This window comes from Melanotaenia boesemani, chromosome 21, assembly GCF_017639745.1.
Source record: "Melanotaenia boesemani isolate fMelBoe1 chromosome 21, fMelBoe1.pri, whole genome shotgun sequence".
In the NCBI taxonomy this organism is placed as follows: domain Eukaryota; kingdom Metazoa; phylum Chordata; class Actinopteri; order Atheriniformes; family Melanotaeniidae; genus Melanotaenia; species Melanotaenia boesemani.
In genome coordinates this window covers 29,404,928-29,432,279 of record NC_055702.1, presented here as the reverse complement: position 1 = coordinate 29,432,279, position 27,352 = coordinate 29,404,928, and the positions used below count along the sequence as shown (strand labels likewise).

Genomic DNA, 27,352 nt, shown 5'->3' with positions numbered 1-27,352 from the left:
TTCTCTGTACCAGGTTTCTACATCTGCATCCCTGGTTGAGGAAAGGGAAGCAGAATACACCAGGAGACAACCCGAAACCAGTGTCCAGTGGGATCCACTGATCAAAGAAACGATGAAAGAAAAGGAAGGACTGATGGATGAGTCGGGGGAGACCCTGAAGCCAGTCATAGTCCGGTTTGTCCTGGAAGAAAGCAGCGGATACATGGAGCCCATGCTACGGATCCTTGCAGTCCTGCACACGGTCATCTCTTTCTTCTGCATCATTGGATATTACTGTCTGAAGGCAAGATTCTGACAGAAATCATTTCTGAATTAGAATATCATTTCCCTTCAGGGAAAGTGAGCCATGTAATCCACACACTGAGATGAGTTGAAATGAAACAGGGTGTCTTTACCGCTGTCTTCTTGTGGGTTAAATAGGTACCACTGGTGATCTTTAAGCGGGAAAAGGAAGTGGCCAGGAAGTTGGAATTTGGAGGCATTTACATCACAGAGCAACCATCTGAGGATGATATCAAAGGACAGTGGGACAGATTAGTAATCAACACACAGTGAGTATGAGGATGGAAACAGGCTGTATATGATGGCCAGTGATGGGTCTGTGAGTGTTTGTGGATGTATGTGTGGGTGATGAGGGTTCTCTTTCAAGCATTTGCTCAGTATCTCACCATGGAGAATGCTCTTCCATGTGTTCCTCGGGAGCTGTTATTCCATTAGGCCTGCCATGATTGGCTCGCAGCAGTGATGCCCAGGATGTCCTCTGTGTTCCCTCTCCCTGACAAAGCTGCTTCCTCAGCAACAGTAGAACGTGGTACTTAGCTGAATAGTCCACAGATGGAGCTAACAACTCTGGCCACTGGTCACTAAGCGGAGCCGATTTACCCACAAGGAAGCCTCTCAGGAATGACTTCACACGGGGCTGGACTGGGACAAAAGGTCAGACCGGGACACTTTCACTCACCCAGGCCACCCCTACCCACATACTGCACACATATGCTCTCACCATGTGTGCACAACCACAAACCCATGCACCCACATATGGGTAAGTAATCATCAAAAGCCCATTATTCTATTTTTTTTAATTCAAATCAAATTTATATTTAACAGCCATGAACACAAAACTAAAAGCCACCAGTTCAGTGCTTTTCCCTCCCTCACTCATCACGGGTTCAGTACAACAGCACAGTAGGATTCCTGATGAGCTCTTCATTTTTTTACTATAATAAATTTAGTAGAAAATGAAAAAGTTGACTCAACTTAAAAAGATAAGACACTGACCAACCTTATCATGGGTTCCCAAACTTTTCAGCCCACCTGTCGATCCATGTTTGCTTCAGCAGAACCCACCAAATATTTCACGACGTAAAACCAGCAATTTCATAACAGTGTGAAGAGAAATTTGAATGTTTGCGATCATCCTCGTACACCTTTTAAGTTCCTTAAATATACAATTTAATGATCAAATGAGACAAGTCAATGCCACTTAACCTCATACACATTTCAGTGAGATTTTAAACAATGAAACAAAACATTAATTTCCACACATTCACACATATTTTTGACTTAGAAGGTTAGCAGATGACATATTTCAGATACGGAAATAAGCAACTGGTAATATTGAAAATAAAGTGCTTTGTATGTAAAATAATATATAAATAGCTTAACTAAACTTGGAGGTCAAGAAGGTGCTGCATTTCAGCTTTATAAATATACATGCCACGAATAAAACAGAAAATAAAATGCTGAAATCTGTATTTTCAAATAAATAAATGCAGCTTTACCAAACTTAAATCACTCCCTTAGAAGATCAGCTGGCGGCGCATTAATTCACTGGTCTCTGCAAGCTTGTCAGTAATGCCATGACTGAGACTCTCTTTCTCAGCTGACATTAGCAGAAATGCCTCCAAGCGGCTGATGGTCCTCAGTCTCTTCTTGACAAATTTCAGTATAGAAAATGTCCTTTCACAGGCCACTGTTTTCACAGACCAATGACATGGTGGGCCTCTGTCAACAGATTGTAATGAGACAGGATGACATAGCAGCATACTGGACACTTTTTATAAGAGGAACAGCTTCTGCTCTTTAGCTCCAAGCCTTCTTCAGGTTTCTCAGTGTTTTCGTCTTCCTGAGGGAGCCCAGCAACAGTCCTGACTCTATAGCTCTCCAAAGGGGGTATCTTCAGTGTCTCCCACTGATTTGCAAGGCTAGCTGTGGCACTCTCATCAAACCTCGGGAGGCGTTTACTAAGCTCCTCAAGAGCTGCTCTTTGTAGGGAAGTTTTGTGGATCCATGCAGGCAAAGCCTGAGCAGAGCACTGCACTGGCTGTAGATCGATGATGAATGCTGTCTGTGATGGTGTCAAGGATGACATGGTGGACTTTGATTTTGTATTCTGCCTCCACATCCAGAAGAGACTCATCTTGTTCTTGTTCGCCTGGCATGACTTTCTTTTTTCGTGCTCGTTTGTTTGGGCAGTCTTAACTTCAACATCGAACTCATTCAGCTCCTGAAAAATACCATTTGCCCACTCCACAAACACAACTGCTGCTCTCCTAACACCAGTAAATCCCTGGAACATTTTCTCAGGCCGTCGTTCCCAGCACTAGGTCCTGGGCGGTTAGAGGGTCCATACCACTGGTCTGACGGTATTTAGACAGTGGGGTTGTCTGCTCAAATATTCTGAGAAGAATCTGTGCTGTGAGCATTGCTTCATGTTTCAGAAGTGCTTCCACATCTTCTTGCTTTAACTCTCACAGAAGGCTTCATTGTCTCATCTTGCTCTTTCCTTTTCAAGGTGATCAGTTACTGCTGGTGTTGTGCTGAGCCCTGGATTGCTATCCTCAGGGTCTTGAGCCTCAACTGGCAATCAATAAGAAGATTATAATTACATAATATAGTGTCTCTATGATAATAAGACACTTTTGTTATAAATTATTTTATCATATGATTAACAACTTAATTTATTTAAAGAATATCAATGTAACATAATTTCAATTGTTCCTGTTCAGCTGGTTTATATTAATAACATCAACATATTTCATACACAACTCAAACTTAAACCAATAACTTGTCTTCCTTATATAAGTACATTCTTATATACCTGTACAATCCTCTGAGCTACAACCGGGCTGAGATGACCCTGCCTGCAAGCCTCCCGTATCATCACCACCTTCTTCTGGTAGTGGAAGTGAACATAAGAGGAAAGTGTAATCATTGCATCAAAAAGAACTAATGAATATTAGCCTACTACCACCAGATATTTGTTCATGTTTAACTAGGTATAGGTAACTTTAGGTATAGGTTACTGTAAATCTTACACATTCATTACAAACCAGTGCAACACTTCCAGTAGAATGAAGTTTAGATAGGAGCTGGTATCCTACCAGCTCATGATTACAGCTACATAAAAGGCTCATGGAGAATCTCAACCAGTGATCTTCATGTTCAGATAAACGTTTGCCCCCAAAGAAACACGCTGCCCCCAAATGAACACGGGAAGATTGCAGAACAAAAATATAACCAATAGTTTATTATGGCTGATGAGTTCAACTCATATTTTGTACATTCAGTTGAAGAACTAGCAAAATATTTTCAGCCTGCAGACTGACAAAAATTGTCCCAGCAGGTTGTTTGTATATTAAAGAGGTCCAGGAAGCAAAAGTTTAAGAAATAATTGATAAACTTTCAAATATGAGTAGTCTGTTTTTTAAAAAATACATAGGTGTGCTAGTTGACCACTGACACCTCTTGTTCACCTCTCTGTAAGAACTTGCGTGTTTCCTAATGCCTGGAAAAAAAAAAAGCAGTAATCGTCCCAGTATTCAAAACAGGAAGTCAGGACTCTGCGTGTAAATATCGCCCTATATCAATTTTACCAGTCTTATCTAAAGTTATCAAAAAGGTTGTAGCAGCACAATTGATTGAGTATTTAGAAGCCAGACAGCTCCTCCACCCACCGGTTTGGTTTTACACCAGGTTCTTCTGCTGTTTAACTGTAAATGTAAAAAAGTCCCTGGACAAGGGCAATGTGGTGGGAGCTGTATTTATCGACCTTAAAATGGCTTTCGATACGGTCAACCATACTTTGCTTTTATCTAAAATGTCAGGTTTTATTTTCTCAGCAGAGGCAGTAATCTGGTTTACAGCTTATCTTCAGTCTAGAGCACGGTGTGTTCAAGTAGATCAGGACATATCTGCACTTTCACACATAAAAATGGGTATTCCACCTGAGTGAGTCCATTAAGGTCCGACAGGGAGTGACTGTGGTGCTGGTGTACATGAGGACTGGTGAGTCAATGGGAGACAGGTGTGACAGGTTGGCTTGATTGGAGGGATGGGATCAGGGACAGGTGTGGAGGGTTAGGGGAGTGCCGACGGAGGATTGGCAGGACACTGGGAATCATCCCACTGCTCATGACGGCCAGTCTGGGCCTGACTTCACCTGCATCAAAGACCATTGTATTCTGTGCAAAGCACCAGTCAGTTTTAGTACATGCTTATTGGTCCCATGAAAAACAATGAAAACAATGGACATTTCTATTAATCTATAACTACTGCTCCTTGGACAGGACATGAAAAATGGGCATGTCCAGGCAAAAGAGGATGTTTGGTCACCCTCAGATGATTTTGGTGGTACTGAAGCTAATAAATGGGAGCCTATAAACTGGATAAATGTGAAGACACAAAGGTGTTAAAACGTTATTTCTCTGAAGTTTGCACATTGAAGCTGTAAATACATCAGTGAGCTCCAGCTCTTTGTGTTTTTTTGTAGCTGTGAAGCACCTGATACAGCCATTGCCTTGTTTCGGTGCAGAATACCTTTATTTTTGTTGGACTAATGCGAATTTGCACAATTGGAGCACAATGAATTGTCTTCTTATTGGTGCTATACAAATAAAACTGAATTGGACTGAATTGGAGCTGCTAGCCAGCAACTATGCAAGACAGCTGTTTTCAGTCTGGCTGGTTCGAGTCAATCGTAGTCAGGGTGTTACAACAAGCTAGTGCTGATACTAACACACAGCTACAATTAAATCAAAACAGCATGCATCATATACTTAACTATGGCTTCCCAGACCCTTGTCATGTTTAACCCCTGCCATGGCTGTGGTCATAAGATTTTGGCCAAAGACATGCATTTAGTGTGCACTGCCTGTCTTAAGCTGGAATATGTCCTAGCAGCACTAGTCTCAGCAGTCTCATGCAAACATTGCGCACACATCACTCTTTGGAGCCTCTATCACAAGCTAACAAGCCAAGCTAGTCTTTTGCATCAGGGCCTACAGTACATGTTAACAGCATCTACAACATCATGTAGTTAGACTGACACTGGTCATCAGCTGAGGTGACCAGCTTGATATCGTTGACTCTGGAAGCCCCATAACTGAAGCTGACAAGGATTCTCTATAGTCTACAGAGACCTTAGATGTGCTTCTTTCTAGAGGGAAGGATGATGAGGCCTCCAGTCTACAGTTTCACCCATGCTATTAATGAGATCAAGTCAACATTGGTGTATGATTGCTAAATACTGTTGGATTTAAGGCTTCTCGTCAAAGATATTTTTACCTTTATTACTGGAGGATATAAAATTTTGCCTCCGTTTCTACCAGAAATCCCAGCTCATCCTTACCGGGCTCCAGCGTTAGCCTCCCGGCGGAAGCGTTGTCTTTGTCGCATCTGCAGTAGATGGCTGGTAAAGCTAAAAACCTGCCTGAAGAATTCCACTACTTCCCGGCCAGGGTATGGATTATTTCCTGGTGTCTTCTTGCCTCTGTGCTTGCTGGATCTGGTGGATCCAGGGATTATTAACCAGTCCCCTGTCAGTCACTTCTCTGAGCTTAATTCTTGGCTTTGCTCCTCTTGTCAAACTATCCCTAATTTTCAAGTCCAGGCAGCCTAGATCTTAACCCGAGCTCTTGTTCAATGCCAGGACTAGAGCAGTCAGAGGCAAGACAAGGCAAGTTTATCTGTACAGCACATTTCATGGACAAGACATGTCGAAGTGCTTTACATTGAACATTAAAAGCATCACAGCAGGGTGCAGGAAGCAATAACAAGTACATTTAAAACAAACTGTTAAAAGAAATAAAAGAAATGAAATAAAAACAGAAAGAAAAAACTCAAATAAAGCCGATAAAAAGCCAGAAGTAAAGTTCCAGTGTGGGGAATTAACAACTGCTCTGATAAAAGGCAGCAAATAGAAAAGTTTTAACCCTGAGGTGTCGCAGGTAAGTGACGTCATGAGGTAAGTGACACTGGTGAGTGAGAGACGGCAGACTGAGACAAGGCGCTAAATAACAAATTCATTTATTCAATTCTGTACCATCGCCAATTCACTAACCCTGTAAAAACATTGTTTTTTCTAAAGAAGGAAAAAGGAACTTATTAAGAGATACTCTGTAGCACAGTGGGGAGGATTTGGCTAGCCTGACCAGTTACATAGATCAGTGCTACGAATTAATAGTTATGGGGAAGTCAAACAAAACTTCGACTCCGTCCACCTCTTCAGCGGCGAAGCGACAGCGCGATGAGGAATCACCTGGATCCATCTCTCCTCCGAGCAAAGACTCAACGGATGTATTAATATCAATAGATAACAAGCTCTCCAGCTTTGACGCCCGTCTGAGCTTGTTGGAGATTCTCCACCGAGAGTTCCAGGCCGTCCGAGAATCGCTGGAGTTTAGCCAGAAGCAGGTGGAGGCGCTAGCGACAGAGAACGTCAACCTTAGGGAGTCGGTGAAATCCCTCACGGAGGGAGTGACCCGACTCACAGTAGAAAATAGAAAAATAAAAGAAACGGTAATAGACCTACAGGCCAGGAGTATGCGGGACAATCTGGTGTTTATGGGAATCCCAGAACAGACGGATGAGGACCCTGAAGCCATTGTAAGAAGCTTTATATCCACCAAACTTAAACTTCCTGCAGAAGTTACAAATGATATACAGTTTCACCGAGTCCATCGTCTGGGAGGAAAGAAGCCCGGAGCCCAAAGACCGCGGCCTATTGTTGCAAAGTTCGGGGATTTTAAGCAAAAGGAAAGAGTTAAACGCCAGGGCCGAGAACTAAGGGGAACCAACTTTGGAGTAAACGACCAGTTTCCAAAGGAAATTCTTGACCGGAGAAGAATCCTTTTCCCGATTAGACGAAAATTCATCACGGAAGGATCCCGAGCAGTCATCGCAGTGGACAAATTATTTATTGACGGCCAGCTCTACCGGGACCCCAACATCACGCCGTGGCTCTTCTGATCCCAGGTGCTGTAAGTCAATCTCTCACAATGATCACTCTTAACTCGCCATTATAGATCACTGACAGTAGAACACACCGCTCGTCCTCACCACAGCCTCTACACCTAGATCGATGTATTTTTTTTCTGTTTTGTTTTTCTCTTACACACAATCACTCTCACTTTTCACTCTCTTTCTATTTCACGCCTTCACTGTTAATTGTAATCCAGCTCGTAATATCAGCAGCGCACGCAGCCGGTCGAACACCGTCAGGACGCACAGCCGCACCATACATGATACATATAAACACTCGCGTTTTATGTATGAGAGAACACGCATTAAGGTACATATACGGATATTTAACACACGGATAAACACGCGCAGTCAGGCTGCATGCAAACACGCGCGAACACGCAGAGGGGTGCACAAAGACACACGCGTCAGTAACATGCATGAAGCATTAAACCGTTCACAATAACCATGTTAAAAATCGTCTGTTGGAATGTACATGGAGCCGGTTCCAGGGAGAAGAGGTTGAAGATCTTTAATAAATTACAGGAGCTGCAGGCTGACATTGTCTTACTACAAGAGACTCATTTAACAAACTCAACCATAGATCTTCTTCAAACAGCTCAGTTTCCTCATGTTTACTCAGCCTGTTATAATTCTAGGCAGAGAGGAGTAGCTACTCTTATTAATAAGAGACTAAATTTTGACATAGATAGCACAGTAGTGGATCCGGAAGGCAGATTTCTGATAACTTTATTATCTATTTGTAATATCAAATTATGTATTACCAATGTGTATGGCCCCAATGTAGATGATCCCTCCTTTTTCCACTCCCTGTTTGCTACACTCCAGAATTATTCAGATAACAGAATAGTGCTAGCTGGTGATTTTAATGTAGTCTTGACTGAACAAGATCGCTGCAGCACATCAGGTAGTCATCGAGTCTGGCAGTCGTCAGAAACTATCAAACAGTACATGAAGGATTTTGGTCTTTGCGATGCTTGGCGCTCTCACCATCCTAAACTAAGAGAATACACCTTCTTCTCTTCAGTTCACCACTCCTTCTCTAGAATAGATTATATTTTAAATAGTAACTCACTAATGGGCGACATTTCAGAGACTCAGATACATCCAATCAGCATCAGCGATCACGCACCAGTTTCATTCAGTCTGAGAATCAAAAATAATAAACCGATTGGTAAAAGCTGGAGATTTAACACCTCTTTATTGAAAGATCCTGAGTTTATTGATTATTTTAAAAAAGAATGGTCAATTTATATAGAAAAAAATGACATGCCTGAAACTTCAGCGTGTCTCCTTTGGGAAGCAGGAAAAGCAGTAATGCGAGGGAAAATAATTTCCTTCTCCTCACATAAGAAGAAGAAGGAAACAGCAAGAGTTTTAGAATTAGAACTCAGGATTAAATCATTGGAGGAGGCCTACCGCATTTCCCCTGAAGAGCACACAATGAATAATATAAGGAAAACTAAATTGCAACTTAAAGAAATTATAGATAAAAAAACACAATTTTTAGTGCAAAGACTTCGCTTGGAGAACTTTGAACATAGTAACAAATCTGGAAAGTTTTTAGCAAATCAACTAAAAACAAACAAGGAGAAAACAACAATCTCCTCTGTTAAAGATCAAGACGGAAACATCAGCCATGACCCAGACAAGATAAATGACACGTTTAGAAGCTTCTATAAAACATTATATGAATCACAGATTAATCCAACAGATGAACATATTGAACAATTTTTAAACAACATTAATCTACCAAAACTAAAAAATGAAAATAAAATAACTTTAGATGCACCTATTACTGTAGATGAACTCCACGAAGCTCTCCAACATATGCCCAACAATAAAGCCCCGGGTCCAGATGGTTACTCAGCAGAATCTTACAAGGAATTCTGGACAACGCTAGCTCCTACATTTTATAATATGTTGTTAGAAATACAGGAAAAACAAAAAACACCGCAAAATATGAACTTAGCTAATATAACACTATTGCTAAAACCAGGCAAAGACCCCACACTTCCATGCAGTTACCGTCCCATATCTTTAATAAATCTAGACCTGAAAATAATTAGTAAAGCTCTTGCCAGAAGGATAGAAAAAATAACCCCTCTTATAATACATCCGGACCAGACAGGTTTTATAAAAGGTCGACATTCATCTACTAACATGCGTAGACTAATTAACCTCATAGATTACTCTACTTTACATAATCTAGAATCCACAATCATTTCTCTAGATGCAGAAAAAGCCTTCGACAGGGTAAACTGGAAGTTTCTATTTGCAACACTAGACAAATTTGGGTTTGGACCTGCTTTCATAGAGTGGATTAAAATATTATATAATAACCCAAATGCATGTGTGAAAACCAACGATCAAACTTCTCCAAGCTTCCGCTTACAGAGAGGCACCAGACAGGGCTGCCCACTCTCCCCCTCACTTTTTGCCATTTTCATAGAGCCGTTAGCAGCTGCTATTAGACAAAATATAGAAATTAAAGGAATCCAGGGCAAAAATATAGAACATAAAATAAGTCTTTATGCAGATGATGTATTACTCTTCCTTCAGAACTCACAAACATCACTCTCTCAGACAATCACGGTTATAGAAAATGGAAACTTGGTATCTTTCAGCACAATAATCTCACAGTATGGAATCATCAGTAATAAATTCTTAGAGTACCACCAACTAAAATCAATTATATATAAGAAGTATACCCCTGTACAGTTAGACTTGCAGCTTCCTGTCAGAATAGCAGAATTCTTGAATCTTAATACTCCAAAATTATTATCAAAAATATATAGATTACTTGCAAAGTTCTCATCAATATCTGATTATTCCATTAACTGGGCTAAGACTACAGCCATGTCCATCAACTGTGACCTACAAAACATCCCTAATATCAAAATACAGACAGGAAACATTAGATATTTAGGTATAAATATTTCCCCCAGATTATCAGATTTAACAAAATTAAACTATGTTCAGCTACTAAAAACAATAGAAGATGATCTCTTACGGTGGAGGCGCTTACCCATCTCACTAATGGGGAGAGTTGCCACCATTAAGATGATGATCCTACCTAAAGTTAATTACTTATTTTCAATGATAACCACTAAACCCTCCACCAGTTGGTTTAAATCTCTGGACTCTTTCATATCCAAGTTTCTTTGGAAAAACTAGCCGTCACGTATCAGTCTTAAAACCTTACAGCAGACTAAAGATAGAGGAGGACTGGACCTACCAAACTTTAATCACTACTTTATAGCTAACAGGCTGCAGTACATCTCCAAGTGGCTCAAACCCAGTTATCTGGATGAGCCGTGGCTAGATGGGGAGCAGGCTTTGTGTGAGGACTTAGTCATCTCTGACCTGCCTTCATCAGCTCAACCATTAAACCATATAAGTGCTTTAAAAGCCTTAACATCCGTTTTTCCTTAATGGCTTGGTGGGAATTATGTAAGATAACCAGATCTTCCCTCTTTCCATGTAGACTTACACCCATCTGGAACAACCCTGACATCCTGCAGAACAAAAAGATGATAAACTTCACTCAATGGAAGACTAAAGGAATACAACAGTTAGGACAGATAATAGAAAATGGAAACTTGGTATCTTTCAGCACAATAATCTCACAGTATGGAATCATCAGTAATAAATTCTTAGAGTACCACCAACTAAAATCAATTATATATAAGAAGTATACCCCTGTACAGTTAGACTTGCAGCTTCCTGTCAGAATAGCAGAATTCTTGAATCTTAATACTCCAAAATTATTATCAAAAATATATAGATTACTTGCAAAGCTAGAAGACAGGATATCTCTCCCAACTTCAAAATGGGAAGATGATTTATCTAATAACTTTGATCAGAAAAGATGGTCACAAATATGTTTAAACATGTTTAAAATGACTCAGAATTCAAATATACAACTGATACAATTCAAAATTCTCCATAGAACTCATTATACAGGACACAGGATGTTCAGGATGGGCCTTTCACCATCAGATATCTGCCCACACTGCTCTGAGAACACTTCTGATAGCTACATCCATGCGCTGTGGTCCTGCACACCTGTCCAAAGGTTCTGGATTAAGGTGTGTGAAGATCTCTCAAAATGGTTTAAAACCAGTTTTTCTGCAAACCCCACACTTTGCCTACTGGGCGACCTGGGCGACACCAACATAGGAATACACTCCATAAACTTGGTCCTCGCAGCCTTATGCATCGCAAAGAAAACTATTCTTGTGAACTGGAAAGATAAGAATAATTTGTCTATCCAGCAGTTTAGAAATCTCCTGTTAGACCACATCAGCATTGAGACAATGTCTGCCTCCTCCAGGAACCAATCAGATGACTTTCATTCCCTCTGGTCCCCTGTGACTGGCTACATCACTTAAAGTAGGTGGAGGATTGCGGCTTCGCTGGAATGACGGTGGATGTGGGTGGGGGTCCCTGGTGGCTTCGGGTCTCCGGTTGTCTCCTGGGTGGGGATCTCGGCTGCTCCACTGTTGGGTCGGCTGGGGGTTCCGATCTGGGCGGGTGGCATTGGGTGGGCCCCGGGGTGGGGCTGCCTCGTGGCGGTGGGGGGTGGCTGCCGGGGTGCCTGGGTCGGTGTCTGTCGGCCCCTGGCCGGGTGGCCGGTCGGGCCCGGGGTGGGCCGGGTGGGGGCCTTGGGCTCTGGGGCGTCGGGTCTCCCCCCGCTCCTGGGGGTGGGGGGTCTGCCGCTGCTGGGGGGGGGGGCTGGGCCCGTCCGGATGTGCCGTGCCGGGGGCTGGTTGGTCCGTGCCCTGGTGCTTGGTCGCAGCCCGAGAACCTGGGTGGGGGTGTGTGTATATATAGGTGGGTGTGTGTGTGTGTGTGTGTCTGTAGGTATGTGTGTGTGTGGGTGGGTGTAGAGGGATGTGTGTGCTGTACGTGTGTGTAGGTGTGTATGAAGGTCTGGGTGTGTGCGTCTATGTGTGTGTGTGTGAGGGGTGTGCGGGTGTATGTGTGGAGGTCTATGTGGGATGTATGTGTGTGTGTGAAGGTGTGTATATGTGAGTGTGTGCATGTGGAGGTCGATGTGTGTGTGGAGGAGTGAAGGTGTGGGTGGAGGCGTGAGTATGTATGGAGGTGTTTGTGTGTATATGCAGGTATGTATGTGAGTGTGTGTGTAGTGGTGTATGTGTATGGAGGGGTATGAGAGTGTGTGTGTATGTGGGCGTGTGTGTATGAAAGTTTCCATGTGTGGGTATGGAGGCACCGGTGTGTGTTTTTATAGGTATGTGCCTGAGGTGTGTGTGTGGGGGTATTTGCACGTTTTGAGGTGTTTGGGTATAGAGGTGTGTGAGAGGGTGTGTGAGTGGCTGGAGGGGAAAAAAAAAAAAAAAAAAAAAAAAAAAAAGGGTGTGTGTGTTTGCAGGGGTTAGGACGTGTCCTCTGGGGGGCGCCCTGGCCGGGTGTCGGGGGCGTGGGCCTGGGGTTCCCTTCCTTCGCCTCGCCCCCCTCCCACTCAGAAAGAGGAAAGTGGCCCCTTGGGCTGGTGGCTGGCCCCTGGGGGGGTTCGTGGCGTGCCTGGGTTGGGTGGCTGCTCCGGGCCTGTGACGCCCTTCGGGGCCGGCGGAGGACGGGGGCGCCCTAAGCCGCTGGCGGGTCGTCTTCCAGGGGGGAGGTTCACTCCCCTCTGGACCTACATCTCCTGACCCCTCCCCTCCCCCACTCTTCACTACATACACAGGTAGGGCTGTGGGAGGTGTGCTTGTTGCGCTGGGCGGGGCAGGGGGGTCATCATAGTGGCCCCACTGCTTCGCCAAGCGGCAGCATGCCTCCCAGCTTTTAATTCCACTTAGTCACTGAGCACAAATAACATTTGCAACATACAAACACGTTTTGGGGGGCGGAACATGCGAGGTCAGGTGGGTGGGACTGCTCAGGTGGCCCCACCCCCTCCTCAATGCAGTTACTGCCTCCCAATTTTAACTCTTTTAATTGCAAACAGCACATAATATATTCCCTCGCTAGTGGGGGAGGGAAGGGGGATGGGGTCTTTAAGCGCCCCTGTCTCCATGGATGGCCCGCGGGCGGGGAGGGGCCGGGTGGCCTGTCGCATTGGCCCGGGGCGTGGGCGGGCTGTCCCGGGGGATTCTGGCTGCTGGCCCTGGGGGGAAGGTGCTGTTTTGGGGGTGGGGAGTGGGGGGCTGGGGCGATGTGGGGGGGTGGGGGCCTGGCTCATGTCTCCTCGCCTCCTGGCTGAGGCTGTCCCCCCGGGACATAAGGTGGCGGGAGGATGATGGTGAAAGGATGGTGTTTGTGTGGGAGGAAGGTGTATGGGTAGGAGAATGGTGTGAGGATGGGTAGTGGAAGGATAGTGTGTGTGTGTGTGGGAGGATGGGGTATGTGTGGGAGGATGAATGGTGGAAGGATGATGTATGTGTGGGAGGATGGGGTATGTGTGGGAGGATGGATGGTGGAAGGATGGTGTGTGTGTGGGAGGATGGGTAGTGGAAGGATAGTGTGTGTGTGTGTGTGGGAGAATGGGGTATGTGAAGGTGGATGTATGGTGTAGAAGAGGGAGGATGGTGTATGTGTGGGAGAATGGTGTATGTGTGGGAGGATGGGTAGTGGAAGGATAGTGTGTGTGTGTGTGGGAGGATGGGGTATGTGAAGGTGGATGTATGGTGTATGAGAGGGAGGATGGTGTATGTGTGGGAGGATGGATGGTGGAAGGATGATGTATGTGTGGGAAGATGGGGTATGTGTGGGAGAATGTATGGTGGAAGGATGGTGTGTGTGTGGGAGGATGGACGGTGGAAGGATGGTGTGTGTGTGTGGGAGGAAAGAGTATGTGAGGGATGGATGGTGTATGCGTGGGAGGATGAATGGAGGAGTAGAAGGAGAGTGTGTGTGTGTGTGTGTTTGTTTGTGTGTGTGTTGGTCTGGGGGGGGGCAGGACTAGTTCTCGGGGTGTGCGGCTGGGCACTGGGGTGTGGGGCTGGCCTCTGGCGGTGGCCGTCTGGGCGGGCCGGGTCCCCCCGGGTGGCGTGCTGGCCCTCGGCCTGTGGGGGTGGGGGGTGTCCCTGGGCTCCTGGGCCCGGGCCCTCTGCCCCGTCTGTCCCGGGCGGCCGGTGCTCAGGGGGGGTCAGGGACTGCTGGCCTCGGCCTGCCGGGGCCGGTGCCCTGTGTCCGCGGGGGGGCTCCTGCTGGGGTCTCCTGCTGCTGTCTTCCTGGGCGGACGAGTGGTCGTCTCTGTGGACCGGTCGGGGTCTGTTGCCTACGGGGGGGCTGGTGGCCTGGGTCTCGGGACCGCTGGCCTGACTCTGGCCTCTGTTCAGGTGAGGTGGCATCTGCATGATCACTCTGCATGGTCACTCCTTCCTGAACGTCTCCACTCCGTATATTCGGTATGTTGACATAGTCTCTGCGTCGCCGTGTAGCCGAGTCCTCCAGCACATCCACACAGGTTTCTCTGCGCGTGTTCTTGAATACAGCAGTTTCACTTATATCTATTATCATATTTTTTTTCCACAATATACCTTTTCTCTCTATTCTTATAATTATTCTTAAAATTTTATTATTATTTCTGTTATTATTATTATTATTATTACTCTTATTATTATTATTACTATTATTATTATTATTATTATTATTATTTTTATTGTGATTATTATTATTGTTACTATTATCAACTAGTTCTGTAATGACCTACTGGCTAGGATGATCTTAAATATATATGTTGTAAGTAGTATGGATTACGTGGTCTTTTGTATGATGTCTGAAGTCCCCACCTGCACTCCCCACACCCTTTCCGTCCCTCTCCCTCCCCTCCCTCTTCTCTCTCCTTTCTTTTCTCTCTCTCTCTCTCTGTCCCCTCCGGTCGAGTCCAGCATTAAGAGTTTGATTTAATAAAGTTTTTCATATCATCAAGAGGGACTTTATACATGTAGTATAAATCCCTGCTTGATAGAGTAAAATTGCCCGGCATCAGACGGCAGCCAGACATTCATTCTGTTTGCAACGATGCTGGACAAGACAGGTGAAAAAAAAAAAAAAAAAAAAAGAAAAGTTTTAACCCTGATGTAAAACTGCTGAGTCAGCAGTTTTCTGGGAGTTTGTTCCACATGTGAGGAGCATAACCCTGAACGCTGCCTCTTCACGTTAAGTTCTGACTCTAGGAACAGAAAGTAGACCTGACCCTGAAGACCTGAGAGATCTGGTTGCTTCATAACCAACCAGAAGATCCTAAATGGATTCTGGTCCTAAATCATTCAGGTCTTTCTAAAAGGAAGGCAGGAAGCCAGTGTAAAGATCTGAGGACTGGAGGTCTAGGATCTACTTTCCTGGTCTTAGTGAGGACTGGAGTTCTAGGATCTACTTTCCTGGTCTTAGTGAGGACTGGAGGTCTAGGATCTACTTTCCTGGTTTTAGTAAGGACTGGAGTTCTAGGATCTACTTTCCTGGTCTTAGTGAGGACTGGCGTTCTAGGATCTGCTTTCCTGGTCTTAGTGAGGACTGGAGTTCTAGGGTCTACTTTCCTGGTCTTAGTGAGGAATGGAGATCTAGGATCTACTTTCCTGGTCTTAGTGAGGATTGGAGTTCTAGGATCTACTTTCCTGGTCTTAGTGAGGACTGGAGTTCTAAGATCTACTTTCCTGGTCTTAGTGAGGACTGGAGGCCAAGATCTACTTTCCTGGTCTTAGTGAGGACTGGAGGTCTAGGATCTACTTTCCTGGTTTTAGTGAGGACTGGAGTTCTAGGATCTACTTTCCTGGTCTTAGTGAGGACTGGCGTTCTAGGATCTACTTTCCTGGTCTTAGTGAGGACTGGAGTTCTAGGATCTACTTTCCTGGTCTTAGTGAGGACTGGAGTTCTAGGATCTACTTTCCTGGTCTTAGTGAGGATTGGAGTTCTAGGATCTACTTTCCTGGTCTTAGTGGAACTGGAGTTCTTGCATCTACTTTCCTGGTCTTAGTGAGGACTGGAGTTCTAGGATCTACTTTCCTGGTCTTAGTGAGGACTGGAGGTCTAGGATCTACTTTCCTGGTCTTGGTGAACATTGGAGTTCTAGGATTTACTTTCCTGGTCTTAGTGAGGACTGGAGTTCTAGGATCTACTTTCCTGGTCTTAGTGAGGACTGGAGTTCTAGGATCTACTTTCCTGGTCTTAGTGAGGACTGGCGTTCTAGGATCTACTTTCCTGGTCTTAGTGAGGACTGGAGTTCTTGGATCTACTTTCCTGGTCGTAGTAAGGACTGGAGTTCTTGGATCTACTTTCCTGGTCTTAGTGAGGATTGGAGATCTAGGATCTACTTTCCTTGTCTTAGTGAGGATTGGAGTTCTAGGATCTACTTTCCTGGTCTTAGTGAGGACTGGAGTTCTAGGATCTACTTTCCTGGTCTTAGTGAGGATTGGAGTTCTAGGATCTACTCTCCTGGTATTAGTGAGGACTGGAGTTCTAGGATCTACTTTCCTGGTCTTTGTGAGGATTGGAGTTCTAGGATCTACTTTCCTGGTCTTAGTGAGGATTGGAGGTCTAGGATCTACTTTCCTGGTCTTAGTGAGGACTGGCGTTCTAGGATCTACTTTCCTGGTCTTAGTGAGGACTGGAGTTCTTGGATCTACTTTCCTGGTCGTAGTAAGGACTGGAGTTCTTGGATCTACTTTCCTGGTCTTAGTGAGGACTGGAGTTCTTGGATCTACTTTCCTGGTCTTATTGGGGACTGGAGGTCTTGGATCTACTTTCCTGGTCTTAGTGAGGACTGGAGGTCTAGGATCTACTTTCCTGGTCTTAGTGAGGACTGGAGTTCTAGGATCTACTTTCCTTGTCTTAGTGGAACTGGAGTTCTTGGATCTACTTTCCTGGTCTTAGTGAGGACTGGAGTTCTTGGATCTACTTTCCTGGTCTTAGTGAGGACTGGAGGTCTAGGATCTACTTTCCTGGTCTTAGTGAGGATTGGAGTTCTTCCATCTACTTTCCTGGTCTTAGTGAGGACTGGAGGCCAAGATCTACTTTCCTGGTCTTAGTGAGGACTGGAGGTCTAGGATCTACTTTCCTGGTTTTAGTAAGGACTGGAGTTCTAGGATCTACTTTCCTGGTCTTAGTGAGGACTGGCGTTCTAGGATCTGCTTTCCTGGTCTTAGTGAGGACTGGAGTTCTAGGGTCTACTTTCCTGGTCTTAGTGAGGAATGGAGTTCTAGGATCTACTTTCCTGGTCTTAGTGAGGATTGGAGTTCTAGGATCTACTTTCCTGGTCTTAGTGAGGACTGGAGTTCTAAGATCTACTTTCCTGGTCTTAGTGAGGACTGGAGGCCAAGATCTACTTTCCTGGTCTTAGTGAGGACTGGAGGTCTAGGATCTACTTTCCTGGTTTTAGTGAGGACTGGAGTTCTAGGATCTACTTTCCTGGTCTTAGTGAGGACTGGCGTTCTAGGATCTACTTTCCTGGTCTTAGTGAGGACTGGAGTTCTAGGATCTACTTTCCTGGTCTTAGTGAGGACTGGAGTTCTAGGATCTACTTTCCTGGTCTTAGTGAGGATTGGAGTTCTAGGATCTACTTTCCTGGTCTTAGTGGAACTGGAGTTCTTGCATCTACTTTCCTGGTCTTAGTGAGGACTGGAGTTCTAGGATCTACTTTCCTGGTCTTAGTGAGGACTGGAGGTCTAGGATCTACTTTCCTGGTCTTGGTGAACATTGGAGTTCTAGGATTTACTTTCCTGGTCTTAGTGAGGACTGGAGTTCTAGGATCTACTTTCCTGGTCTTAGTGAGGACTGGCGTTCTAGGATCTACTTTCCTGGTCTTAGTGAGGACTGGAGTTCTTGGATCTACTTTCCTGGTCGTAGTAAGGACTGGAGTTCTTGGATCTACTTTCCTGGTCTTAGTGAGGATTGGAGGTCTAGGATCTACTTTCCTTGTCTTAGTGAGGATTGGAGTTCTAGGATCTACTTTCCTGGTCTTAGTGAGGACTGGAGTTCTAGGATCTACTTTCCTGGTCTTAGTGAGGATTGGAGTTCTAGGATCTACTCTCCTGGTATTAGTGAGGACTGGAGTTCTAGGATCTACTTTCCTGGTCTTTGTGAGGATTGGAGTTCTAGGATCTACTTTCCTGGTCTTAGTGAGGACTGGAGGTCTAGGATCTACTTTCCTGGTCTTAGTGAGCATTGGAGTTCTTCCATCTACTTTCCTGGTCTTAGTGAGGACTGGAGGCCAAGATCTACTTTCCTGGTCTTAGTGAGGACTGGAGGTCTAGGATCTACTTTCCTGGTTTTAGTAAGGACTGGAGTTCTAGGATCTACTTTCCTGGTCTTAGTGAGGACTGGCGTTCTAGGATCTGCTTTCCTGGTCTTAGTGAGGACTGGAGTTCTAGGGTCTACTTTCCTGGTCTTAGTGAGGAATGGAGTTCTAGGATCTACTTTCCTGGTCTTAGTGAGGATTGGAGTTCTAGGATCTACTTTCCTGGTCTTAGTGAGGACTGGAGTTCTAAGATCTACTTTCCTGGTCTTAGTGAGGACTGGAGGCCAAGATCTACTTTCCTGGTCTTAGTGAGGACTGGAGGTCTAGGATCTACTTTCCTGGTTTTAGTGAGGACTGGAGTTCTAGGATCTACTTTCCTGGTCTTAGTGAGGACTGGCGTTCTAGGATCTACTTTCCTGGTCTTAGTGAGGACTGGAGTTCTAGGATCTACTTTCCTGGTCTTAGTGAGGACTGGAGTTCTAGGATCTACTTTCCTGGTCTTAGTGAGGATTGGAGTTCTAGGATCTACTTTCCTGGTCTTAGTGGAACTGGAGTTCTTGCATCTACTTTCCTGGTCTTAGTGAGGACTGGAGTTCTAGGATCTACTTTCCTGGTCTTAGTGAGGACTGGAGGTCTAGGATCTACTTTCCTGGTCTTGGTGAACATTGGAGTTCTAGGATTTACTTTCCTGGTCTTAGTGAGGACTGGAGTTCTAGGATCTACTTTCCTGGTCTTGGTGAACATTGGAGTTCTAGGATTTACTTTCCTGGTCTTAGTGAGGACTGGAGTTCTAGGATCTACTTTCCTGGTCTTAGTGAGGACTGGCGTTCTAGGATCTACTTTCCTGGTCTTAGTGAGGACTGGAGTTCTTGGATCTACTTTCCTGGTCGTAGTAAGGACTGGAGTTCTTGGATCTACTTTCCTGGTCTTAGTGAGGATTGGAGGTCTAGGATCTACTTTCCTTGTCTTAGTGAGGATTGGAGTTCTAGGATCTACTTTCCTGGTCTTAGTGAGGACTGGAGTTCTAGGATCTACTTTCCTGGTCTTAGTGAGGATTGGAGTTCTAGGATCTACTCTCCTGGTATTAGTGAGGACTGGAGTTCTAGGATCTACTTTCCTGGTCTTTGTGAGGATTGGAGTTCTAGGATCTACTTTCCTGGTCTTAGTGAGGATTGGAGGTCTAGGATCTACTTTCCTGGTCTTAGTGAGGACTGGAGTTCTAGGATCTACTTTCCTGGTCTTAGTGAGGACTGGAGTTCTTGGATCTACTTTCCTGGTCTTATTGGGGACTGGAGGTCTTGGATCTACTTTCCTGGTCTTAGTGAGGACTGGAGGTCTAGGATCTACTTTCCTGGTCTTAGTGAGGACTGGAGTTCTAGGATCTACTTTCCTGGTCTTAGTGAGCATTGGAGTTCTTCCATCTACTTTCCTGGTCTTAGTGAGGACTGGAGGCCAAGATCTACTTTCCTGGTCTTAGTGAGGACTGGAGGTCTAGGATCTACTTTCCTGGTTTTAGTGAGGACTGGAGTTCTAGGATCTACTTTCCTGGTCGTAGTAAGGACTGGAGTTCTTGGATCTACTTTCCTGGTCTTAGTGAGGATTGGAGGTCTAGGATCTACTTTCCTTGTCTTAGTGAGGATTGGAGTTCTAGGATCTACTTTCCTGGTCTTAGTGAGGACTGGAGTTCTAGGATCTACTTTCCTGGTCTTAGTGAGGATTGGAGTTCTAGGATCTACTCTCCTGGTATTAGTGAGGACTGGAGTTCTAGGATCTACTTTCCTGGTCTTAGTGAGGACTGGAGGTCTAGGATCTACTTTCCTGGTCTTAGTGAGGACTGGAGGTCTAGAATCTACTTTCCTGGTCTTAGTGAGCATTGGAGTTCTTCAATCTACTTTCCTGGTCTTAGTGAGGACTGGAGGCCAAGATCTACTTTCCTGGTCTTAGTGAGGACTGGAGGTCTAGGATCTACTTTCCTGGTTTTAGTAAGGACTGGAGTTCTAGGATCTACTTTCCTGGTCTTAGTGAGGACTGGCGTTCTAGGATCTGCTTTCCTGGTCTTAGTGAGGACTGGAGTTCTAGGGTCTACTTTCCTGGTCTTAGTGAGGAATGGAGTTCTAGGATCTACTTTCCTGGTCTTAGTGAGGATTGGAGTTCTAGGATCTACTTTCCTGGTCTTAGTAAGGACTGGAGTTCTAAGATCTACTTTCCTGGTCTTAGTGAGGACTGGAGTTCTAGGATCTACTTTCCTGGTCTTAGTGAGGACTGGCGTTCTAGGATCTACTTTCCTGGTCTTAGTGAGGACTGGAGTTCTAGGATCTACTTTCCTGGTCTTAGTGAGGACTGGAGTTCTAGGATCTACTTTCCTGGTCTTAGTGAGGATTGGAGTTCTAGGATCTACTTTCCTGGTCTTAGTGGAACTGGAGTTCTTGCATCTACTTTCCTGGTCTTAGTGAGGACTGGAGTTCTAGGATCTACTTTCCTGGTCTTAGTGAGGACTGGAGGTCTAGGATCTACTTTCCTGGTCTTGGTGAACATTGGAGTTCTAGGATTTACTTTCCTGGTCTTAGTGAGGACTGGAGTTCTAGGATCTACTTTCCTGGTCTTGGTGAACATTGGAGTTCTAGGATTTACTTTCCTGGTCTTAGTGAGGACTGGAGTTCTAGGATCTACTTTCCTGGTCTTAGTGAGGACTGGCGTTCTAGGATCTACTTTCCTGGTCTTAGTGAGGACTGGAGTTCTTGGATCTACTTTCCTGGTCGTAGTAAGGACTGGAGTTCTTGGATCTACTTTCCTGGTCTTAGTGAGGATTGGAGGTCTAGGATCTACTTTCCTTGTCTTAGTGAGGATTGGAGTTCTAGGATCTACTTTCCTGGTCTTAGTGAGGACTGGAGTTCTAGGATCTACTTTCCTGGTCTTAGTGAGGATTGGAGTTCTAGGATCTACTCTCCTGGTATTAGTGAGGACTGGAGTTCTAGGATCTACTTTCCTGGTCTTTGTGAGGATTGGAGTTCTAGGATCTACTTTCCTGGTCTTAGTGAGGATTGGAGGTCTAGGATCTACTTTCCTGGTCTTAGTGAGGACTGGAGTTCTAGGATCTACTTTCCTGGTCTTAGTGAGGACTGGAGTTCTTGGATCTACTTTCCTGGTCTTATTGGGGACTGGAGGTCTTGGATCTACTTTCCTGGTCTTAGTGAGGACTGGAGGTCTAGGATCTACTTTCCTGGTCTTAGTGAGGACTGGAGTTCTAGGATCTACTTTCCTTGTCTTAGTGGAACTGGAGTTCTTGGATCTACTTTCCTGGTCTTAGTGAGGACTGGAGGTCTAGGATCTACTTTCCTGGTCTTAGTGAGGACTGGAGGTCTAGGATCTACTTTCCTGGTCTTAGTGAGCATTGGAGTTCTTCCATCTACTTTCCTGGTCTTAGTGAGGACTGGAGGCCAAGATCTACTTTCCTGGTCTTAGTGAGGACTGGAGGTCTAGGATCTACTTTCCTGGTTTTAGTGAGGACTGGAGTTCTAGGATCTACTTTCCTGGTCTTAGTGAGGACTGGCGTTCTAGGATCTACTTTCCTGGTCTTAGTGAGGACTGGAGTTCTAGGATCTACTTTCCTGGTCTTAGTGAGGACTGGAGTTCTAGGATCTACTTTCCTGGTCTTAGTGAGGATTGGAGTTCTAGGATCTACTTTCCTGGTCTTAGTGGAACTGGAGTTCTTGCATCTACTTTCCTGGTCTTAGTGAGGACTGGAGTTCTAGGATCTACTTTCCTGGTCTTAGTGAGGACTGGAGGTCTAGGATCTACTTTCCTGGTCTTGGTGAACATTGGAGTTCTAGGATTTACTTTCCTGGTCTTAGTGAGGACTGGAGTTCTAGGATCTACTTTCCTGGTCTTGGTGAACATTGGAGTTCTAGGATTTACTTTCCTGGTCTTAGTGAGGACTGGAGTTCTAGGATCTACTTTCCTGGTCTTAGTGAGGACTGGCGTTCTAGGATCTACTTTCCTGGTCTTAGTGAGGACTGGAGTTCTTGGATCTACTTTCCTGGTCGTAGTAAGGACTGGTGTTCTTGGATCTACTTTCCTGGTCTTAGTGAGGACTGGAGGTCTAGGATCTACTTTCCTTGTGTTAGTGAGGATTGGAGTTCTAGGATCTACTTTCCTGGTCTTAGTGAGGACTGGAGTTCTAGGATCTACTTTCCTGGTCGTAGTGAGGATTGGAGTTCTAGGATCTACTCTCCTGGTATTAGTGAGGACTGGAGTTCTAGGATCTACTTTCCTGGTCTTTGTGAGGATTGGAGTTCTAGGATCTACTTTCCTGGTCTTAGTGAGGATTGGAGGTCTAGGATCTACTTTCCTGGTCTTAGTGAGGACTGGAGTTCTAGGATCTACTTTCCTGGTCTTAGTGAGGACTGGAGTTCTTGGATCTACTTTCCTGGTCTTATTGGGGACTGGAGGTCTTGGATCTACTTTCCTGGTCTTAGTGAGGACTGGAGGTCTAGGATCTACTTTCCTGGTCTTAGTGAGGACTGGAGTTCTAGGATCTACTTTCCTTGTCTTAGTGGAACTGGAGTTCTTGGATCTACTTTTCCTGGTCTTAGTGAGGACTGGAGGTCTAGGATCTACTTTCCTGGTCTTAGTGAGGACTGGAGGTCTAGGATCTACTTTCCTGGTCTTAGTGAGCATTGGAGTTCTTCCATCTACTTTCCTGGTCTTAGTGAGGACTGGAGTTCTTGGATCTACTTTCCTGGTCTTAGTGAGGACTGGAGTTCTTGCATCTACTTTCCTGGTCTTAGTGAGGACTGGAATTCTTGGATCTACTTTCCTGGTCTTAGTGAGGACTGGAGTTCTAGGATCTACTTTCCTGGTCTTAGTGAGGACTGGAGTTCTAGGATCTACTGTCCTGGTCTTAGTGAGGATTGGAGGTCTAGGATCTACTTTCCTGGTCTTAGTGAGGACTGGAGGCCAAGATCTACTTTCCTGGTCTTAGTGAGGACTGGAGGTGTAGGATCTACTTTCCTGGTTTTAGTGAGGACTGGAGTTCTAGGATCTACTTTCCTGGTCTTAGTGAGCATTGGAGTTCTAGGATCTACTTTCCTGTTCTTAGTGAGGACTGGAATTCTTGGATCTACTTTCCTGGTCTTAGTGAGGACTGGAGTTCTAGGATCTACTTTCCTGGTCTTAGTGAGGACTGGCGTTCTAGGATCTACTTTCCTGGTCTTTGTGAGGACTGGAGTTCTAGGATCTACTTTCCTGGTCTTAGTGAGGACTGGAGTTCTAGGATCTACTTTCCTGGTCTTAGTGAGGATTGGAGTTCTAGGATCTACTTTCCTGGTCTTAGTGGAACTGGAGTTCTTGCATCTACTTTCCTGGTCTTAGTGAGGACTGGAGTTCTAGGATCTACTTTCCTGGTCTTAGTGAGGACTGGAGGTCTAGGATCTACTTTCCTGGTCTTGGTTAACATTGGAGTTCTAGGATTTACTTTCCTGGTCTTAGTGAGGACTGGAGTTCTAGGATCTACTTTCCTGGTCTTGGTGAACATTGGAGTTCTAGGATTTACTTTCCTGGTCTTAGTGAGGACTGGAGTTCTAGGATCTACTTTCCTGGTCTTAGTGAGGACTGGCGTTCTAGGATCTACTTTCCTGGTCTTAGTGAGGACTGGAGTTCTTGGATCTACTTTCCTGGTCGTAGTAAGGACTGGAGTTCTTGGATCTACTTTCCTGGTCTTAGTGAGGACTGGAGGTCTAGGATCTTCTTTCCTTGTCTTAGTGAGGATTGGAGTTCTAGGATCTACTTTCCTGGTCTTAGTGAGGACTGGAGTTCTAGGATCTACTTTCCTGGTCTTAGTGAGGATTGGAGGTCTAGGTTCTACTTTCCTGGTCTTAGTGAGGACTGGAGTTCTAGGATCTACTTTCCTGGTCTTAGTGAGGACTGGAGTTCTTGAATGTACTTTCCTGTTCTTAGTGAGGACTGGAGTTCTTGGATCTACTTTCCTGGTCTTAGTGAGGACTGGAGTTCTTGGATCTACTTTCCTGGTCTTAGTGAGGACTGGAATTCTTGGATCCACTTTCCTGGTCTTAGTGAGGACTGGAGTTCTAGGATCTACTTTCCTGGTCTTTGTGAGGATTGGAGTTCTAGGATCTACTTTCCTGGTCTTAGTGAGGATTGGAGGACTAGGATCTACTTTCCTGGTCTTAGTGAGGACTGGAGTTCTAGGATCTACTTTCCTGGTCTTAGTGAGGACTGGAGGTCTGGGATCTACTTTCCTGGTCTTAGTGAGGACTGGAGTTCTAGGATCTACTTTCCTGGTCTTAGTGGAACTGGAGTTCTTGCATCTACTTTGCTGGTCTTAGTGAGGACTGGAGGTCTAGGATCTACTTTCCTGGTCTTAGTGAGGACCGGAGGTCTAGGATCTACTTTCCTGGTCTTAGTGAGCATTGGAGTTCTTCCATCTACTTTCCTGGTCTTAGTGAGGACTGGAGTTCTTGGGTCTACTTTCCTGGTCTTAGTGATGACTGGAGTTCTAGGATCTACTTTCCTGGTCTTAGTGAGGACTGGAGTTCTTGGATCTACTTTCTTGGTCTTAGTGAGGATTGGAGTTCTAGGATCTACTTTCCTGGTCTTTGTGAGGATTGGAGTTCTAGGATCTACTTTCCTGGTCTTAGTGAGGATTGGAGGTCTAGGATCTACTTTCCTGGTCTTAGTGAGGACTGGAGTTCTAGGATCTACTTTCCTGGTCTTAGTGAGGACTGGAGTTCTTGGATCTACTTTCCTGGTCTTATTGAGGACTGGAGTTCTTGGATCTACTTTCCTGGTCTTAGTGATGACTGGAGGTCTAGGATCTACTTTCCTGGTCTTAGTGAGGACTGGAGTTCTAGGATCTACTTTCCTGGTCTTAGTGGAACTGGAGTTCTTGCATCTACTTTCCTGGTCTTAGTGAGGACTGGAGGTCTAGCATCTACTTTCCTGGTCTTAGTGAGGACTGGAGGTCTAGGATCTACTTTCCTGGTCTTAGTGAGCATTGGAGTTCTAGGATCTACTTTCCTGGTCTTTGTGAGGATTGGAGTTCTAGGATCTACTTTCCTGGTCTTAGTGAGGATTGGAGGTCTAGGATCTACTTTCCTGGTCTTAGTGAGGACTGGAGTTCTAGGATCTACTTTCCTGGTCTTAGTGAGGACTGGAGTTCTTGGATCTACTTTCCTGGTCTTATTGGGGACTGGAGGTCTTGGATCTACTTTCCTGGTCTTAGTGAGGACTGGAGGTCTAGGATCTACTTTCCTGGTCTTAGTGAGGACTGGAGTTCTAGGATCTACTTTCCTTGTCTTAGTGGAACTGGAGTTCTTGGATCTACTTTCCTGGTCTTAGTGAGGACTGGAGGTCTAGGATCTACTTTCCTGGTCTTAGTGAGGACTGGAGGTCTAGGATCTACTTTCCTGGTCTTAGTGAGCATTGGAGTTCTAGGATCTACTTTCCTGGTCTTAGTGAGGACTGGAGTTCTTGGATCTACTTTCCTGGTCTTAGTGAGGACTGGAGTTCTTGCATCTACTTTCCTGGTCTTAGTGAGGACTGGAGTTCTTGGATCTACTTTCCTGGTCTTAGTGAGGACTGGAGTTCTAGGATCTACTTTCCTGGTCTTAGTGAGGACTGGAGTTCTAGGATCTACTGTCCTGGTCTTAGTGAGGATTGGAGTTCTTGGATCTACTTTCCTGGTCTTAGTGAGGACTGGAGTTCTTGGATCTACTTTCCTTGTCTTAGTGAGGATTGGAGTTCTAGGATCTACTTTCCTGGTCTTAGTGAGGACTGGAGTTCTAGGATCTACTTTCCTGGTCTTAGTGAGGACTGCAGTTCTTGGATCTACTTTCCTGGTCGTAGTGAGGACTGGAGTTCTTGCATCTACTTTCCTGGTCTTAGTGAGGACTGGAGGTCTAGGATCTACTTTCCTGGTCGTAGTGAGGACTGGAGGTCTAGGATCTACTTTCCTGGTCTTAGTGAGCATTGGAGTTCTTGGATCTACTTTCCTGGTCTTTGTGAGGATTGGAGTTCTAGGATCTACTTTCCTGGTCTTAGTGAGGATTGGAGGTCTAGGTTCTACTTTCCTGGTCTTAGTGAGGACTGGAGTTCTAGGATCTACTTTCCTGGTCTTAGTGAGGACTGGAGTTCTTGGATCTACTTTCCTGGTCTTATTGAGGACTGAAGTTCTTGGATCTTCTTTCCTTGTCTTAGTGAGGACTGGAGGTCTAGGATCTACTTTCCTGGTCTTAGTGAGGACTGGAGTTCTAGGATCTACTTTCCTTGTCTTAGTGGAACTGGAGTTCTTGGATCTACTTTCCTGGTCTTAGTGAGGACTGGAGGTCTAGGATCTACTTTCCTGGTCTTAGTGAGGACTGGAGGTCTAGGATCTACTTTCCTGGTCTTAGTGAGCATTGGAGGTCTTGCATCTACTTTCCTGGTCTCAGTGAGGACTGGAGTTCTTGGATCTACTTTCCTGGTCTTAGTGAGGACTGGAGTTCTAGGATCTACTTTCCTGGTCTTAGTGAGGACTGGAGTTCTAGGATCTACTTTCCTGGTCTTAGTGAGGACTGGAGTTCTTGGATCTACTTTCCTGGTCGTAGTGAGGACTGGAGTTCTTGGATCTACTTTCCTGGTCTTAGTGAGGACTGGAGTTCTTGGATCTACTTTCCTTGTCTTAGTGAGGATTGGAGTTCTAGGATCTACTTTCCTGGTCTTAGTGAGGACTGGAGTTCTAGGATCTACTTTCCTGGTCTTAGTGAGGTTTGGAGTTCTAGGATCTACTCTCCTGGTATTAGTGAGGACTGGAGTTCTAGGATCTACTTTCCTGGTCTTAGTGAGGACTGAAGTTCTTGGATCTACTTTCCTTGTCTTAGTGAGGACTGGAGG

The 27,352-nt window shown here is 45.1% G+C and overlaps 1 protein-coding gene across 1 annotated transcript in view; it reads left to right on the top strand.

Moving 5' to 3' along the window:
- ryr2a (ryanodine receptor 2a (cardiac)) overlaps window positions 1-27,352 on the top strand; it is a 392,644-nt gene that overhangs the window by 338,877 nt on the left and 26,415 nt on the right. The window contains exons 104-105 of the mRNA XM_041973182.1: window positions 14-283; window positions 421-551. Of these exons, the coding sequence (XP_041829116.1) occupies window positions 14-283; window positions 421-551 (401 nt within the window). The remainder of the gene's footprint in view (window positions 1-13; window positions 284-420; window positions 552-27,352) is intronic.